We start from the raw sequence: 16333 nt of genomic DNA on the forward strand, positions 1-16333 counted from the left end.
TGTAATTCAACATCACTCATTAGCTATTTGCGCGTCATTCGTAGAGTAATTGGCCAATCGAATTTGCGAGCATCTAGAACGAGCTATTTAGACAGCTCTTTTTTTTGGTTAAACTCATCATGACATTAGCTGTACTCGTTATAAAAATCGAATGTTCTACTTAATCGTATTTCAATACAGTTGACAAGCCTGGTAGCGGATTCGTGTTTCCCTGCAATCATAATCCATATTTTTGTCACTAAAAGTATTTTTTTTTAATTTTGCACAAATTTGTGATACTCGTTGTTGGATTCTGAACCTCACCTCATCGTATATTCGCACTTCTTCACTGAGTATCTTCATTGACTCGGCGTTGGAGACAAACAATTGAATTTAAATGACGATCTTTTCGTTACAACACGCATAATCACTGTTGAATGATTTATCTGAGAATGAAAAATTCATTTTTTTCCTCGATTACAATATCGAAGAGCCCCCTTTCTTGATCTATCATCAGCTTTCTTTTGTTTTTATTCTTTGTAAATGTCTCTGATGCTCGTCCCCGTGAAGGCGGTTTTAGAGGTTTCGTAGGAACTGTGATCGTCTCGCTCATTCATCAATGCTGTAGTTCCTGTGAGAGTAGTAATCGTGGGTGTAATTTGTTAGAGAAAAACGCAGCAAGTTTCGACGCTAGTTTTCGAAGGGGCGAGATCGAAACGTGTCTTTCGCGTGCGTCATAGACCGCGTACGTGTCTCCTCTCAAGTATGTAGTGGAGCTCGAGATTGCAAGGAGAGCATCCAAGTGGAAAGAACCCTCATCCGATCAGAATGCGGTTTCTCGTGGCGCACGTTTGCCTATCCCGACGAGCTAAGACGCTTCTATTGACTGTGATTTTTCAAACAATAAAAACGACCGTTGCCAGCTACGGAGCATCGATAAAGAGTGAAGAAAAATTAAACAAAAAGTTTTGAAAAAAATTAGCTAAATCGTGCTCATCTGAATTCGATATTTTTATTTCACTAAATACATTCGAACGTTAATTCAGTATGTCAAATGATTAAATTGTGGAATGGTCGATATTTCGAAATTTTAAAAGTAGTAATATCAGATTGGAGAATAATAAGTAATTTGAAATTCTCATTTCCGATCGATCGTTTAACAGATTACGTCCGAATATTCCTTCTTTGAATTCGTATTTATACTCGAAAATATGTATTTCAATGGTATTCGTTCCGAATACAATTTTAACAGACCATACGAATGTCAGAAGTTCATATTTTCGAATTCAAAACGGAGAGTAGTTGTTTTACAGACAGGCCGGAATACAGAGTAGCAAATAATCGAAAGTGAATTTTTCGAGTCTCAAAACTTAGAAATGTGGAATAGCTATGGCCCGAAAAGGCGAAAGTCAAAATGGTGATGTTTGAAATTGGAGATCACCGGTCTGAGTAAGTGAGTGAGTGAGACGCGTGTATTTTCAACTCAGCTGCATTTCTTTATTTTGATCGATCGACTTTCTAACGTTTCGCTATTTTGACTGTTCGACTTTTCGGTCTTTCAGTATTTCCACCTCAGTAATATTTGGCCTTTAGTTATTATATTTTCGAAATTGTGAATATTCACAGTGTCGCTGACTGTAGTGAATTGAGCTGTCTCCATATTATCATTCGACGTTTATAAACTCGAAATTTTATCTCTTCGAAATTTTAGTCATTCTAACATTTTATTCCCACCCAACGTTAAATCTCTTTCGTTTTTTTATACTTCAATAGATTTAGCTTTTTCGCACGCTATTAAAGTTATAGATTTTTTCCTCTCCCATAACTGATAGATTTTGCAGTAAAGTTAGCGGCGTCCATAGCCAAACTTCACCAAGTATTCACAAGCATTTCGTGAGGGATGAGTTAACTCTCCATTTTCGTGTACCCATATAGATATATGTATGTACGTATAATCTTCTGAGTATAACGCTTAACCCATAAACCCTGTGCAACTCCAATTAAATTACCTTTCCCTTTTTATGACACCCGATATAATCTTCCACATTCAACGAGGGTCAAACTAGCATGCAATAAACCGTTCTATTGTTTCCGCGAATGAGATAAAATCTCTAGCTTTTGACATCGTTGATAAAAAAACTGCGAGAATTCAGCTGATAATGTTACTAATCTTTTTGGGATTTGGGATACGTGCAATTGTTTTGGAGAGAAAATCTTTTCTCAGTTACAGAGGAGTTAGCTAAAAAATATTATCGCAGGCCTGCAATTTAGTTATATTTCCACTTATTAATAATCTTTACCAGCGTTTATTTCCTATTTTCTTGTCAGAATAACGGCACGATGATGAAAAAAAATGGTTTCCCCGACCAATTAATGCTCCCAAGTTGATACCCCGCAGAGTTTTTCCCAGAGGAAACTAGTTGTTCTCGTGATAATAAACAAGAGATGTTCTTTCAAGTCTCAAAGTGGTCTCTCCATCTCCCTCCTGCTCGCTCTCCCTTGTACTCTCTGCCAGTGGAAAATCTCAACGAGAGGCCAAGCTCCCCCTCTGGATCCTAGTGTGCTCCTTGTCCAAGCCGCTATTAGAAGTACAGCAACACATGTAAGAGGCTTTTCTAGTCGAGTTGACCTTACGATCGAGCTCTACTTCCCTTTTCCATTATCATTTTCTTCGCAAATCGTTTCCCTCGTGATGTTTTTCGATTCCAAATGATCGAAATGTTTCGTGTCATTAACGATGTTCAGAAAATGTTTTCATCGCGAATCACTAAATTATAATCAGTCGCATTTCGGGGTTAAAAAATACGAATTTATTGCTTTGAAAATTTGCAAAAATACGAAATATATGAGAGAAGATGTAAAAAAAATTATTTGTCTCACGGAATTTTGAAAGTTATTCGCGTTGTACTCGATGCGCCCAAATGATCTTGCGGGCTTAAAGTTGTTGCTAAATCTTTTTAGAGGATGAGGCTAAGAGACGAAGCTCCGTGCTAATACATTGAGTGACCTCAGCAATGCCACCTTATAGATACTGAATAATTACTATATTCATTCGGATGAGCAATGCGAAAATTTTCGTCGTTTTTCAAATGAATTTTTTCATTAATAAGAGTGATATAAGCAAAAAGTGTGAAGGTAACGGACTTCGTTCGATTCAACCGATGCAATGGAATTGTTACTCAACTTCGACATTTAATTACTTGAAACAGTACATATTCAGGAGACCAACAAATAGAAACATTTTTCTGAACATTTATTCACCTCAAGAATGCGAAGCAACAACCTTAAGAATCTTTCGTAATTTGAAACGAGAAATAAAGCCTCACTCGAATTGAAATTGCTCAGGGAATAGAAATCTTAAAAATCCTACATTCCCTTGCTGTCGCTACTAAATAATATTGAAGCAATAAAAAAAATGGAGGCTTTTTGCGACAAGTGGAAATTCGGTTCCGGATAGTTTCAAGCCCGAGTATCGTGCGTAACGAGAGTCGGAGTAGCCCATACGTAACACATCTAGTCTCACAGCACAGCAGTGTCCTTAGTCCGCTAGACCTTCCCAATTAATTAAGATAGCTCGTAGCATAGAGGCAAAGTTCTTAGGAAATCGATGTAGAAGATGCGACGAGACTACGGATATAAAAGTATATTGTGGAATGAGTGAGAGAGACAAAATTTAAAGCGTATTAATGCGTTTATCGAACAGTAGTTCAACGAGAAGGTGAGTGCTCGAGGTCACAAAAAACGATGGATTTTTTCGTCCGTTGCCTGTTTTTGAGTTAATTTTCAACTCCTTTTTCGTTTCAGTGCTGCGGGGTTGGAGGTGGCGCAGCCACGGCACCTCAGGCTTCTCAGCTGCTGGGTACCGGATCTGCTGTCGGAGGCACCACCTCCTCGAGAACCGCCATTATGCAGGACCCCGTTCTCGAGTCCATACTGGAGGTAAGCTATAAATTCCACTCGAATATCGATCCTACGTAAAAACTAGACGTTATCTTCGCTCGAAATTGTTTCTTTTTTTTCTTCGTATACACAAACTAATAAAGTTTTACAATCATGCGAATTATTGTCTCGAAAAACAAAGACGAAAGGAAATGATGATCAGGAGGAAAGTGATTTCTGCTGTTTATCCATTTTCTAATACGTTTTTGATTTTACCCAATTTTCATTTTGCTAAAAACGATCGAAGAAAACTGCTTTCGTTGAGTAACTGAGTTTGTGCTGTTATTGCAAACCTCGAAGCGAATGCAAAGTGTCCAATATCCCAGGTAATGACGAATATTTTCTTTCGACAACTGAAAAAACATCATTTTTTTCCTCGTTTTCATTTTCGTATGATATCGACAAGATTGGAAAAGAAAAAAATGAAATGACGATCCGTGCACGCGGATTTGCAACGTTGGAGTTCAACGAAATGATCGAAAAAAAACCTCCAATAATTCCAGTAATTCTCCAATTTCGTTCCCTGCCGAATTTGCAATTCGTAGTTTTCCAACTTGCATCGATACTTCGTGAAATAAAAAATTGGTCAATTACAATACTTTCATTTCGTTAAACTCCAACGTTGCAAACTTCAGCGTCGTTCGGATGAGGCGTTCACATACGAGGTCGTCCCTGGACTCTTAACTTCGGGCAAGATGCCCGCCTTTCTCTGCTCTCGTGACACACAATGGAGTGCCGGAACACCCTCTTTCCTCGTTCTGGATGGGCCTATCAAAAATCCTGCTTTCATATACACTTCGAGGCAATATCCTTGTACATATTATGTTTTTCCTCTGCCCCGTCTCGTGTCTCTTTATTAATGTTACTCGGGCGATTTATGACGCGAAACCACGAAAAGCCTTCTCCCTTTATTTCTGTCTCTCTGTTCACACAAAAAAGACGTCGCTTGCAGCATCTCTCCACGAGCTTTTGCTGTCGGTCTATTTTTTAGTGATTATTCCAACTGAAAACAGCCCAAAATATGCTCCTCTACTATTTTTCTTACATCAAACTCACGTTTAGGTTGTTTTTGACACTGATAAATTCACGTATTCGACAAAAATTCTATTACCGTTTGGTAGCAATGATAAAATTCGGGCCAAAAGAGAAAAAATTTTCTCGTTCATCGACTCGTTCGTAATTTTTCAGTATTTTCAAGTAACAACGTCTCGTTTTTGTTTTTTTTTTTTCTCATTTCACCGTTTGCCAACGCATTTAGTTCGGCCATTCTACAACTAGTCAACTTTGCAACTACTTTATGTTGATTAATTTCAAGTTCAAATTATTGATAAAATTAATAAACACTTACATTGAGAATATTTTTATCATAGGAATGTAATAAAATGCTTTAAAAATATATCATAAAAGATAAAGAAGTTCAATCAGCCGTTACCAGTGGTCCAACGTAATGACTGCCATCCGCTTTCGACGCGTCAAAAACTGAAGTTTTATCACGTTTTCTTTCTTAAGGTATAACTGGATGGACAGGCTCGACCAAAAATTATATCTTGATCGGAATTTCCGTACTTCGTGATGCAATAAAAATCTGAAAAAATTCAACAACATCTGTAAAGCTATGAACAACAATTATCAATAATAATATTGCCCAAAAGTTAATAAAAAATTGTTTAAACAATTAATTATTCAATAATTTTGCGGTGACCTATTTTTTTTTTACGAATCGAATGTGTGCATTTTTCTGAATGCTCATAATTTTTTTCAGAATTTTCGTGGATTTTTGAAATTCCCTTTTTTAAATTTTTTAAGTGACTCTATTTGTACATTTTTGATCCAGTAACCTTGAGACTTTTCAGAACTGATGGCAAATGTGTCTTCTAAAACATATCCAAAATTCAAATATTTAAAAATTTTGTTTCAAAATTTTTTCAAGAAATTTCAAAAATTCACGAAAATTCTGAAAAAATTCATGAGCATTCGGAAAAAAACACATTTGATTCGTAAAAAAAAAAACAATAGGTCACCGCAAAATTATTGAATAATTAATTGTTTAAACAATTTGTTATTAACCATTGGGCAATATTATTATTGATAATTGTTGTTCATAGATTTCCAAATGTTGTTGAATATTTTCAGATCTTTATTGCATCACGAAGTACGGAAATTCCAATCAGATATAATTTTTGGTCGAGCCTATCCATCCAGTTATACCTTAAAAGCCCCGTAAGATAATGTTTGTTTTTAAAGAAACGGAATCCGTGATAAATTTTTTTCGCGATGTAAACTTTTTCGAAGTTCGAGCACCCTATACAATTTTTCCACAATTGATATTATTGTGAGTTCTTCCATAGTGTACGGTGTTAAAAACTCAAAATAGTAAATGATATAATTCAAAATTTTGCCCCGCAAGAGGCCGTACTTTGTCGAACGGTCGAACTACTTTAACTGAGTTGTAATGTTTTAGCAAATGCGAGAGACAGAAGCTCGGAGGGCTGACCTGGAGAGGCAACATGCCGAGGCACAGAACCAACTGCGGGAAAAGATGGCAGGTCGGTATCAAGGCCCGGAGTCGGTTGAGGCGTTGCAATCGAAGATCCGTGAATTGGAAAAGAAAACGGAGCTTCAAATGGTCAGACACGAGGAACTGTCGTTGGAGCTGACGAGTCTAAGGAGAGCGAGGAGCAGAGGTCCCGGTAGTACGGGACAACAGCACGCTGGCTCGTCGGCGCTGACCGGTACGACGTGGCCACCGGCTGGCTCCGAGATCGATAGAATAATAGCTAAGATCGAGCAGGACAATAGCGCGAGGGGAATGTTGCACGAACTCGATCATACGAGGGTGAGTGCAGTTACGACTCAACAACCGTCGGCGGCTCAGGGAATACTGCGATCTAGCGCGGAAAATCTCTCGAGTCTCGGACATCAACATTCGACACATCCACATTTAAATCTTGGATTACCCGGTCAAACGTCTCATGTGAGGCTCATTTTTTTACTAACGCAAAAAAGACGAATTTATCTTCACTGGCTGCATAATTATTCTATGCACTCTTCTTTTATCTTTGCTCTATTAACGCCAATCGACAAATTTTTCAGATTTTATATCTTCTGTTTACTTTTCAACCTGACTTCGTTTGCATCGTGCTGCTCTTTTATCCGAAAAATCACACCATAACCAAGAAATAAATGTCTCTTCATTTTCTCTAATATTATCATTTTTTTCCTGCTTTCTACTGCAACAGCATCGAAATTTCGAAATTTTTTATCGTACGTATTTCAGCCCCGCTTGCATCTGAATCTGTATCACTTTGCAGCTCCACATTATTCTTTTTGATCGAACGCTCCTTGTTGTCATTACGAGAGAATGGATTTTTTCTCATTTTCTCAAAGCCTTTACTGTCCATTACTTTTATCGTTTCTTCCCCCGAAGCTAACTATTCTTACTCCATCGAATTTCTACTTGAATCCCATCGACATTGTTCCTCTTCAAATTAATCAATTTTCACCGTAAAAAATGCGTTTTCAAAGTTTTTTTTTCTTTTTTCCTTCCGTTTGGTCGATGTGCCTGAATACGAATGCGCAAACCTTGCCTAAGCACCGAGCAATTATTAAGCAAGTTTTTGAGTTTTAATAGCCTCGAAAATGTCGAATTAAGAGCCTGACGAAATAAGTGGTTTTGGTCGTTTTTTATTCGTTATTGTTCAACAGTACGCAGGTTCCCCAATGCCACTGACACCAATTATGCCGGGGTGTCCACCACTGACGCCGAACGGTCCTCCTTATCATTATAACGAGCCCATACCGCCAGCCCCATCACTCTCAACGAGCCAATCGCAGCCTGCGTTTCAACAAAAACTACAACAGTATCATCAGCAACATCAGCCGCCACACGTCGATCTGCCAAGTTCACATTCTCAAGGTGCTCTGCCATCGCAGCAACAGCAACAACAGCAGAAGCAACAAGCTCACGCACACTTTACGAGCAATCAGTATCAGGAGAGTTACCCCCATACGCAAACGTATCAGCAGCCACTCCAACAACAACAACAGCAGCAGCAGCAGCAGCAACAACATCCAGCATCGAGTTCGTATCTCGCTGGTTCAGTCAGCCAGCAAAGCGTTATGCCACATTATACTCAGACTGGACAAACAACTGGTCAGACATATCAGCTCAATGGAACTCAGCAACAGGTGACGACATCGATTCTCCTCTTACGTGCTTTCGAGCATAACAAAGTTGTACTTGCAACAAGTTTTTTTTTCCATGCAATATCAATTACGAATTACGAAATTATTAGAACGAAGTCTGGGGTTCTGAAAGGCTTCGATTCGGGCTTTCGGACTCGCATTCAACGACCGATCCACACTCTGATGTAGGAACAGTTTCTCCATGTTTTTTATCACTCATCTTTGAGAGTCTTATTGGCCTGAAATCAGTTGATTTGGGAGGGAGGTGGAAAGGCAGAGCACCAGCTTATTCTGAGACTCGAACGTTTTTGCTGGGATCGCTGCTATAGGGTTGAAAACTAAGGCACAGAATGGTGCATAATAAAATTGCATTCTGTGTCAATTCAATATTGAAGGGTACAAAATGGAAAAGTGCAGCGAATTATGATTTTCACGGTGCACGGAATCTCTTTCGGTACAAGGCTTTTACCAGCTGCCCTTCCATGCGCATGTACACATGAATTCCTTCAGATTTTTGTCTTTAGTAAAATCGTAAGTTCGTCGTTTAATGTCACAAAGAATATCCTGCACTCGTCATTTTCCCCGATGACTCGGTCTGGTTATAAAATTGTCGAAAATCATTTTTTCGACAATTTTCGCACGAGCGTTTTATTTGGTGGCGCAAATTGGGCTGGAAATTTGGTCTGGTTCCTAGCCTCTGAGGAGTCGCGGTTATACAGGAAAAACTTCTTCTTGTGCCATTTTTCCAACTTCTGTCCTTAATATCCCTTTTAAAGATTCGACAACCCTTTATTTTTATCGTCGCTGTGGATTCCTTACATTTTTTCTATCTGCGAAACAGTTTGTATCAGAAATTTATAATTATTTAGTACGTGAATTATTGAACAGAAATGTTTGAATTCTTCGTTAAATGTTCGATAACCTCAGCTGAAATTTCGCCAAACTAGTCTCACGCGCGTTTACTTTACCGTAATTTAAAATCAGTTATTTGTAGAACACTCGGGTTCGTGAAAGGAACACCTTAAAGTGTGCACAGACGCGAAATTCCAGTTTATCTTGACACGCCTCGTGTGCTCACAACCCGTGAGAATTGCAGTAAAACGATTTACATTTTTTCAAACAGAAACATGTTTCTCCGGTACCGTGCTGCGATGGTAATAACAGAAAAACACTCGATGGGACAGTTTTACGAGCCCGTAGGCACGCCCAAGGTTTTCTTGACCCGGTTTCCTCCTCGAAGCACAAAGTAAAAAGGAATAATGAATTTTGTTTTTACAGGCTACTAATTATCAAAATTTGTCGTTGACCTCCCATCCAAACGGTACGTACAGTACGGGCGTTGTCAGCAGCTACGGTACGACCCATCAGCAGCCATTGGCAAGTGCCCATCACAGTTATTCCGTACCACCGACGAACATAACACAGACTACACTGTCGTCCTTGCCTCCGTACTCATCGGCACCTTATCACTCGACCCTCGGTATACTCACGAGCGCACCGCAATCAGTGCTTCCTTTTTCGAGCGTACAGAGCAGCTACGCAACAACCGGATCAACTTACTCGACTGTGGGGACCAATGCATTCGGTACATCGGGCGTTACTTCCGGTAATTATGCGTTACGATAAGACTACGAAAAACCATATTGCTGAGAGGGTTTTCAACGAGCTGCACGACGCTCAAGACTGCAACGCTCGAGTCCAACGAAATGAACGAAAAAGGGATTCGTGATTCATCAATTTTGTGTTTCGCGAATCGTTGATAATGTGGCTTGAAAATTGAAGATTTACTGGAATTATTCAACAGTTCTTTTGCATCATTTCGTTCAACTCCAACGTTGCAAACTTCAGCGTCGTTCAAGCTACCCTCACTCTTCTCGCTAGAGGCCAACATTGTGCATGAGTTATCGTTCCATCATGAATCCAATCTTCCTCGAATCGTTTTTGACCTTTTTGAAGTTAGTTTATCCTCTGACGAAACCTGACGGAACACGGTATCGAACGAGATGACGAACTCTAAATTGTCGTCGAGATAGCCGAATAAAATTCTTGTCGAATTTAAGCTTCCTACACGATGTAGTAAAGAGCTGTGACTGCGGCTCGACGCTGTTCGTTGGAAAATGATTTATTATCCAAGAATGCTACTTGTCAGAAGAATTTATTTTTATTCGCGTTAGTTTTATATTGGCCAATAGATTTCCATCAGTCAGTTGCTTTGTGAATAATGAGAATGATTTATTAGATAAAAAATGAAGCTTTCTCCTGTTTTCTTTAGTACGGAATAAAATTATAGTGAAACACCAGCTTTTCGCATGTTTTTGATTTCAATAAAAAATCTATAGCCTCTCGAATCGATCTGTTGTTTTCAACGATGAGTCTCTGACACGAATGAAATTGACTTGAATTTCCATTCCGAGGAGAATAAAACGTTGCTGGTGTTTTGTTTGTTTGTCGATAATTCGATGTCGCACAGGTACGTCATCGGGTGGTTTGCTCCAGGCAATCGGTGATCCGTTGCAAGCGATGCAGCAATTATCGGCACAGTCGCAGGCAAATCAGTTGCAACAACAGGCTATAATAAACCAGATACAGCAGAGTCTTCGCGTAAGCTCACCAACCGCAACGGCAGGCACGACGGGACATCACTTTCTTGGGCCTCGACAAATGCCGAAAATTCCAACGGGCATACTCACGAATCCTCTGGATCGTCTTGCAAATGATAATTTAGTTACCGAGGGACAAGTTGACATGCTCGACATACCAGGAAAAGGAAGATGCTACGTTTACATCGCCCGATTCAGTTACGAGCCCTTTCAGCATTCACCGAACGAAAATCCCGAGGCCGAATTACCCGTCCAGGGTGGCGATTATCTTCTCGTTTGGGGCCAACCGGACGAGGATGGTTTTCTCGATGCTGAGAGCCTCGACGGTCGACGCGGCCTCGTACCCGCTAATTTCGTTCAAAAACTCGTCGGCGATGATCTCCTCGAGTTCCATCAAGCTGTCCTGGGTCTTCGGGACGTCGACGATGCCGCATCCACGAACATTCCACAAGTGAGGAAAGCGTACTCGTTGATGATCACCACGATTCGACGTGGCATGTCGAGAGAACATTTTTATAATCAGAGTCTCAATATTTTTCAACGCTTTCTTCCTCCATAGTAACTGGCTTGGGAACACTTTTTTATCTCTCGTTCACTGCCATTCGATGCTGCGTCTTTGAATCTTCATTTTGACTAAATTTAACAATTAAAAAGCAACGATTTCATTCCAATGCTAATATTTTTACAATTTTTCGAACCTTTGCACGCAGTTTTTGAGAATTTTCAAGTTTCTTATCCCTGAAACTCTTCCCAGAAAATTATAGTGAACGATGAAAATATTGAAGATTCAAACGATGGTTCATAAATTTACGCACAAATTATCGTATTTGACAATTTTCATTTTTCTCACTCTCTCGAAAAAGAGAGAAAACAGTACACAATGTTGATCGTTCCTTTTACTTTTTTTTTCCCGATTAAACCTCAGTGCTACCTTCAAGACATTGATCTCGAGTTGGCTGCCCTCGAGGAAGGTAACCGCAATCGTCAGGCTGAGTTGTCGGCGTACGCGGAGCTCGACAACATTGCGGACGAGGACGAGCAAGAGCCGCCAGGTTGGTCTATCCGGAAGTCACCTGTCGTTTATACCGACGCTTTTTAAACGACAAACAATTATTCTCAATTAATAATTACGAATATAAGTACATGATAGGATATTTATATGTTTATGTGTATTTTTTTAAATGCATACACGCCAAGCTAATTTCTATTTCGAACAAAAATCGTTATGAGATTCGGAAGAGAATGTTAGAACGTTTTTTTCATCCCTCGATACGATTTTTCCGGAAAGAGTATAAATAAATTAATTTCGATAGAGCTCCATCGATTGGAGATTTCGATGGGGCATTTTCTTTCCATGATTATTTCATGGCTTTTTTCTCTTCGAATAATTATTCAAGTTTCATGGCCGAATTATTGTTCGAAAAAGTCGCAAATTATGACGAGAGTATAGGCTGAGCTAGCAAAGCTGAATAATTGTATGACAATTAAAAGTTTTATGCACGCTTATTCGTTCTCGACGTGAAATTAACAAACTTTTCCATATGTTTCTACTCAAGGGAAAGTATACAGTAAAAAAAAAAAAAGTTGCGCCAACGCGTGTGTTTTCTCTGCTGAATGTTTTTATATTTTCCATGTGTTTGTGTGGCTATTAACAATTGAAATACGCTAGCCAAGCCGTAGATAGAAAATCGTGAACGAAGCGAATACATTTGAAGGAAAAGGGTCGAAAGACGGAGATAAACGGAGATAATTGAGTGAAAATGAGGTAGAGGAGAAACAGTAAAGTAAACGATTGTGAAGATATGCAAATTATTATCGGAGAAGATAAATTTTAGCATGGCCTCAGATAATTTTTTGCACTGCTCGTTAAATATCTGTCCTAGCGTTATTATTTTTGGCTTAAAACGAATAAATCAAGTACGAGGATTTAGTTAGACATTGAAAAAGGTGAATAATAGAGAAATCTAGAGCACAGGCACAATCACTGAACGACCACCGTATTTCTCGCATGAATTTCATCGTAAGTACGACAACTTGGAGACACACTTTCACGCGCGCACACACACACACACACACACACACACACACTGATTCACGTAATGAGGAAAGGTTAATGCGAGAAATACGAAAAATGATCGAGGAGGAAGGATTGTGAGAATGACAATGACACTTAATATTTTTTAATGACATCCGCCCGTATTATTGATTCACCGTACAAGGCCACTGAGTGTTGATTTTATTTGATGGCTCGTTTATAGGCTCGCTTAGAGAGATATTAGTATAGAGAGATATTATTTAGCTACAGCTAGGCTTGTCTTGTCTTTTTCCTCCTGAAGAAGTCTACCTGTTTTCGGACCTAGTTCCGGCGCCCCAGCATCTCACGCTCGAGCGTCAGCTCAACAAGAGTGTTCTCATCGGTTGGACCGCACCGGAGAATCCGCACCAGCTCGAATCCTATCACGTGTACGTCGACGGAGTGCTCAAAGTGACGGTCAAAGCGACGGAGAGAACGAGGGCTCTCGTCGAGGGCGTCGATTCTACGAGGGTAAAATATTCTCTCATTTCTCTTTTCGTTCACGACATTTTTCTAACTTATTCCTCATCTTTTTTCACGATATTTTTAATGATAAATCGTTTTCTATGCTTCAAATATTCCACTAAACATTAGAATTGATTGAACGACTGCGGAAAGATTTTGGTGAAATTTTTAGTTCCCGTTTGCATTGAATCCCTTGGAAAATTCTGTGTTGAAAGGACGCAGTTTAAGTAAATAAATAAAAAGACGATAAAATGAAAAAATGATTGACTTGATTGAGGACTTGTAATCAAATTTATTTTTCTATTCTCGTTTCTGCACGGTTCAAGTGAAAGCGTTCAATTCGCGTAATAATTTTTGCCATTCAGCCTCACAGGATAAGCGTTCGTTCGGTGACACACTCGAGAAGAACATCGAGAGACGCAGCTTGCACGATGGTCATAGGAAAAGATGTAGCGATCGGTCCAACAGCTGTGAAAGCATCGAACGTGACAGCAACGAGCGCCGTCATATCCTGGCTCCCGAGCAACAGCAATCACCAACACGTCGTTTGCGTAAACAACGTTGAAGTGAGAACCGTGAAACCTGGTGTATACCGGCACACGATAACCGGCCTCGCACCGTCGACCGTCTATCGTGTTACCGTAAAAGCTAAGAATCTACGAGCCACGCACTTCGAGGACCAAAATGCTCAGTCGGCTAACAACCTTGCGTGTCACGTCCACTTCAAGACACTGCCGAAGGGACTTCCGGATCCTCCGGTCGATATCCAGGTCGTTAGCAAATATTTTTTTCCCACACCTTCAACGATTCGAAATTTTTCACCATTTCCAGTGTCTAGAACAAGTTTTTTTTCGCTCTCAATTATTTTTTCCCATTTGTTCTGGTACCTTTTGAGATCCTAAGTATCGATACTTTATTTCAAAATTGCAAATTTCTCCTTCGAGCATCAGTAATCGCGCAAATCTTTCAGTCAATTCGTATTCTAAACAACGAACCGATCGATGGCTCAACGCCCATCGGATGCAATATCAAAAATTCTTGTACAAACAAAATTGGACAATTTGGAAAATGTAACAAACGTGAGCACGTGTTTCATGAAAGCCCCACAATTTTTCAGCGTGAATAGATACTTCAGTAAATATTTACAATATTCACTTTTGCTAAAAATGGTCCTAGAATTTTTTTTTCAGTATTATCATCAATAAAGAATGATACGGGGGTTAATTTTAGCGAGGAGGAAGTTACAAAAACCAAAAAAATGCTTGAAAACATCCGAATTCAGTTTTTTTGCTATTGCCATCAATGAAAAATGCTCCGAAAGCTTTTGGCGACGTGTAATATTGATAAAAAATAATATTACGATTAATTTTAAGAATGGGGAAGATAAGAAATCCAGAAAAACACAATTTTGTTTTTACGACAGAAATTGAAATATCTCAGCTACTACAATCATTCATCCTTTCGGTATTCATTGTTCCAAACCCATGCAATCCCTTGTATTTTACACATAGAAATTGGGTGTATTTTAAACATCTTTTCGTACTTTGATTTTCCTCCGTGATTTTTTTCAGGTTTAAAAAGAAAATTTGAATAAAATCGTTACCTTTCCCCTCCCTAAAATTAATCGCGGTATCATTATTTATCAATAATAATGCTTGAAAAATAATTCGGCATGCTTTTTAGAAAAAGTAAGTATTGTAAATATTCACCAAAACTTTGGGCTTATTAAAGAAACTTTTCCAGTCGTTTTAGATCGATATCGAACCGAACGAATAATGAAGGAAAAAAATGTAATTGCTCCCCCACAGGTGGAGGCTGGACCGCAGGACGGCACTTTGCTAGTGACCTGGCAGCCTGTTGCCCTAAACGGTTCTGCCGTCACCGGTTACGCGGTGTACGCGGACGGAAAGAAAGTAACCGACGTGGACAGTCCGACCGGTGATCATGCCCTTGTAGATATTCACAAGCTGATGGGTCTCAATCCAAAGGCAATCACGGTTCGTACAAAGAGCCGTGAGAGCCAATCGAGCGACAGTTGCGCTACTGCTATACCCTGCAGCGTGCTGAGGGGTGGAACGGCTCATATGCAGCACGGTACCTCGCATCTCGTCGATCAGGTGCAACAGCAGCAGCAGCAACAACAGTCCGTAGTCGGTATTGGGCCACAAGACGACATGAATCGTCATAGAATGGGGGGCATTGGCCAAAGATATCCTGGTGCACCGGTACCAGCGCACATGCGAAGACACGGTGCCACGAGGGTCGACGCTCATGGCCAGGTCATCATCGAAACCGATGAAAATTTATCCGACAAAGAGATCTATCCGGGACAGAGCATATCGCAAATGGGTGAGAATAAATCAAATTACAATTCACCCCTGAACTGTAACAAAAGTCGATACTGACCGAATCTCTCAGTGGCATGTATCTTTCTCCTATTTTCTTGCCATGATCTTTAACACCTAGTTTTCCAAAATTTTTCTACGCATGCACTTTCCTCGTTAAAACTTGGGACGAATCTCGCTTATCGGTGCAACTCGAAACGAAAGAAAAAACGTCGAAGTTGACCCGGGACCAGATTCTCTTGGAGCATTGAAATATATTTCGTTGAACGTGTTGAACAAAAAAGTCTCGTCCTGCCGACAGTAATTCGACTGTTTCGGTACACGAAACATTTTGTTGAATGCATTCAACAGAGTAATTCAATATTTCAATGAAATTTGATTTCAAACGCCGATGCTTCGTTGCTCTCGTTTCGGGAGATTCTCAAAACTCCATCTTTCGGATTTCAAGTTCTCAAAAGTTGAAACGAGCCGGGACTCTTGTGCCTCAAATATATATCTTTGCAAATATTTGATTTTCAAGTAAACTCAAAAATAGTATTTCGAAGTAATTTTTGGCGCGGGACACTCTCAATAGATTTTCTTACCTGTACATTTTTGTTGACGGTATGTTTGTATGATTTCAGCTACCGGAATACGGCATGTTACGTCCTGGAACGAATTATTTAATTTCTGTATACTTCACTATTTTTCTACTTTTTATAAAAAAATCAATTAAGAATGCTACCCAGTGGCTTTAAGGACGAATG

At 39.6% G+C, this 16333-nt stretch overlaps 1 protein-coding gene across 4 annotated transcripts in view; it reads left to right on the top strand.

The window, feature by feature from the left end:
- The window catches only part of Rbp (RIM-binding protein), a 39078-nt gene that overhangs the window by 9870 nt on the left and 12875 nt on the right, over positions 1 to 16333 (top strand). For all 4 annotated transcript variants that reach the window (XM_043433513.1, XM_043433504.1, XM_043433522.1 and 1 more), the window contains 9 exons: positions 3784 to 3918; positions 6380 to 6892; positions 7624 to 8106; positions 9382 to 9709; positions 10574 to 11154; positions 11629 to 11755; positions 13064 to 13248; positions 13608 to 14012; positions 15051 to 15591. In XM_043433513.1, coding sequence (XP_043289448.1) covers positions 3784 to 3918; positions 6380 to 6892; positions 7624 to 8106; positions 9382 to 9709; positions 10574 to 11154; positions 11629 to 11755; positions 13064 to 13248; positions 13608 to 14012; positions 15051 to 15591 — 3298 coding nt within the window. The remainder of the gene's footprint in view (positions 1 to 3783; positions 3919 to 6379; positions 6893 to 7623; positions 8107 to 9381; positions 9710 to 10573; positions 11155 to 11628; positions 11756 to 13063; positions 13249 to 13607; positions 14013 to 15050; positions 15592 to 16333) is intronic.

The sequence above is a fragment of the Venturia canescens genome, chromosome 1, assembly GCF_019457755.1.
Source record: "Venturia canescens isolate UGA chromosome 1, ASM1945775v1, whole genome shotgun sequence".
In the NCBI taxonomy this organism is placed as follows: domain Eukaryota; kingdom Metazoa; phylum Arthropoda; class Insecta; order Hymenoptera; family Ichneumonidae; genus Venturia; species Venturia canescens.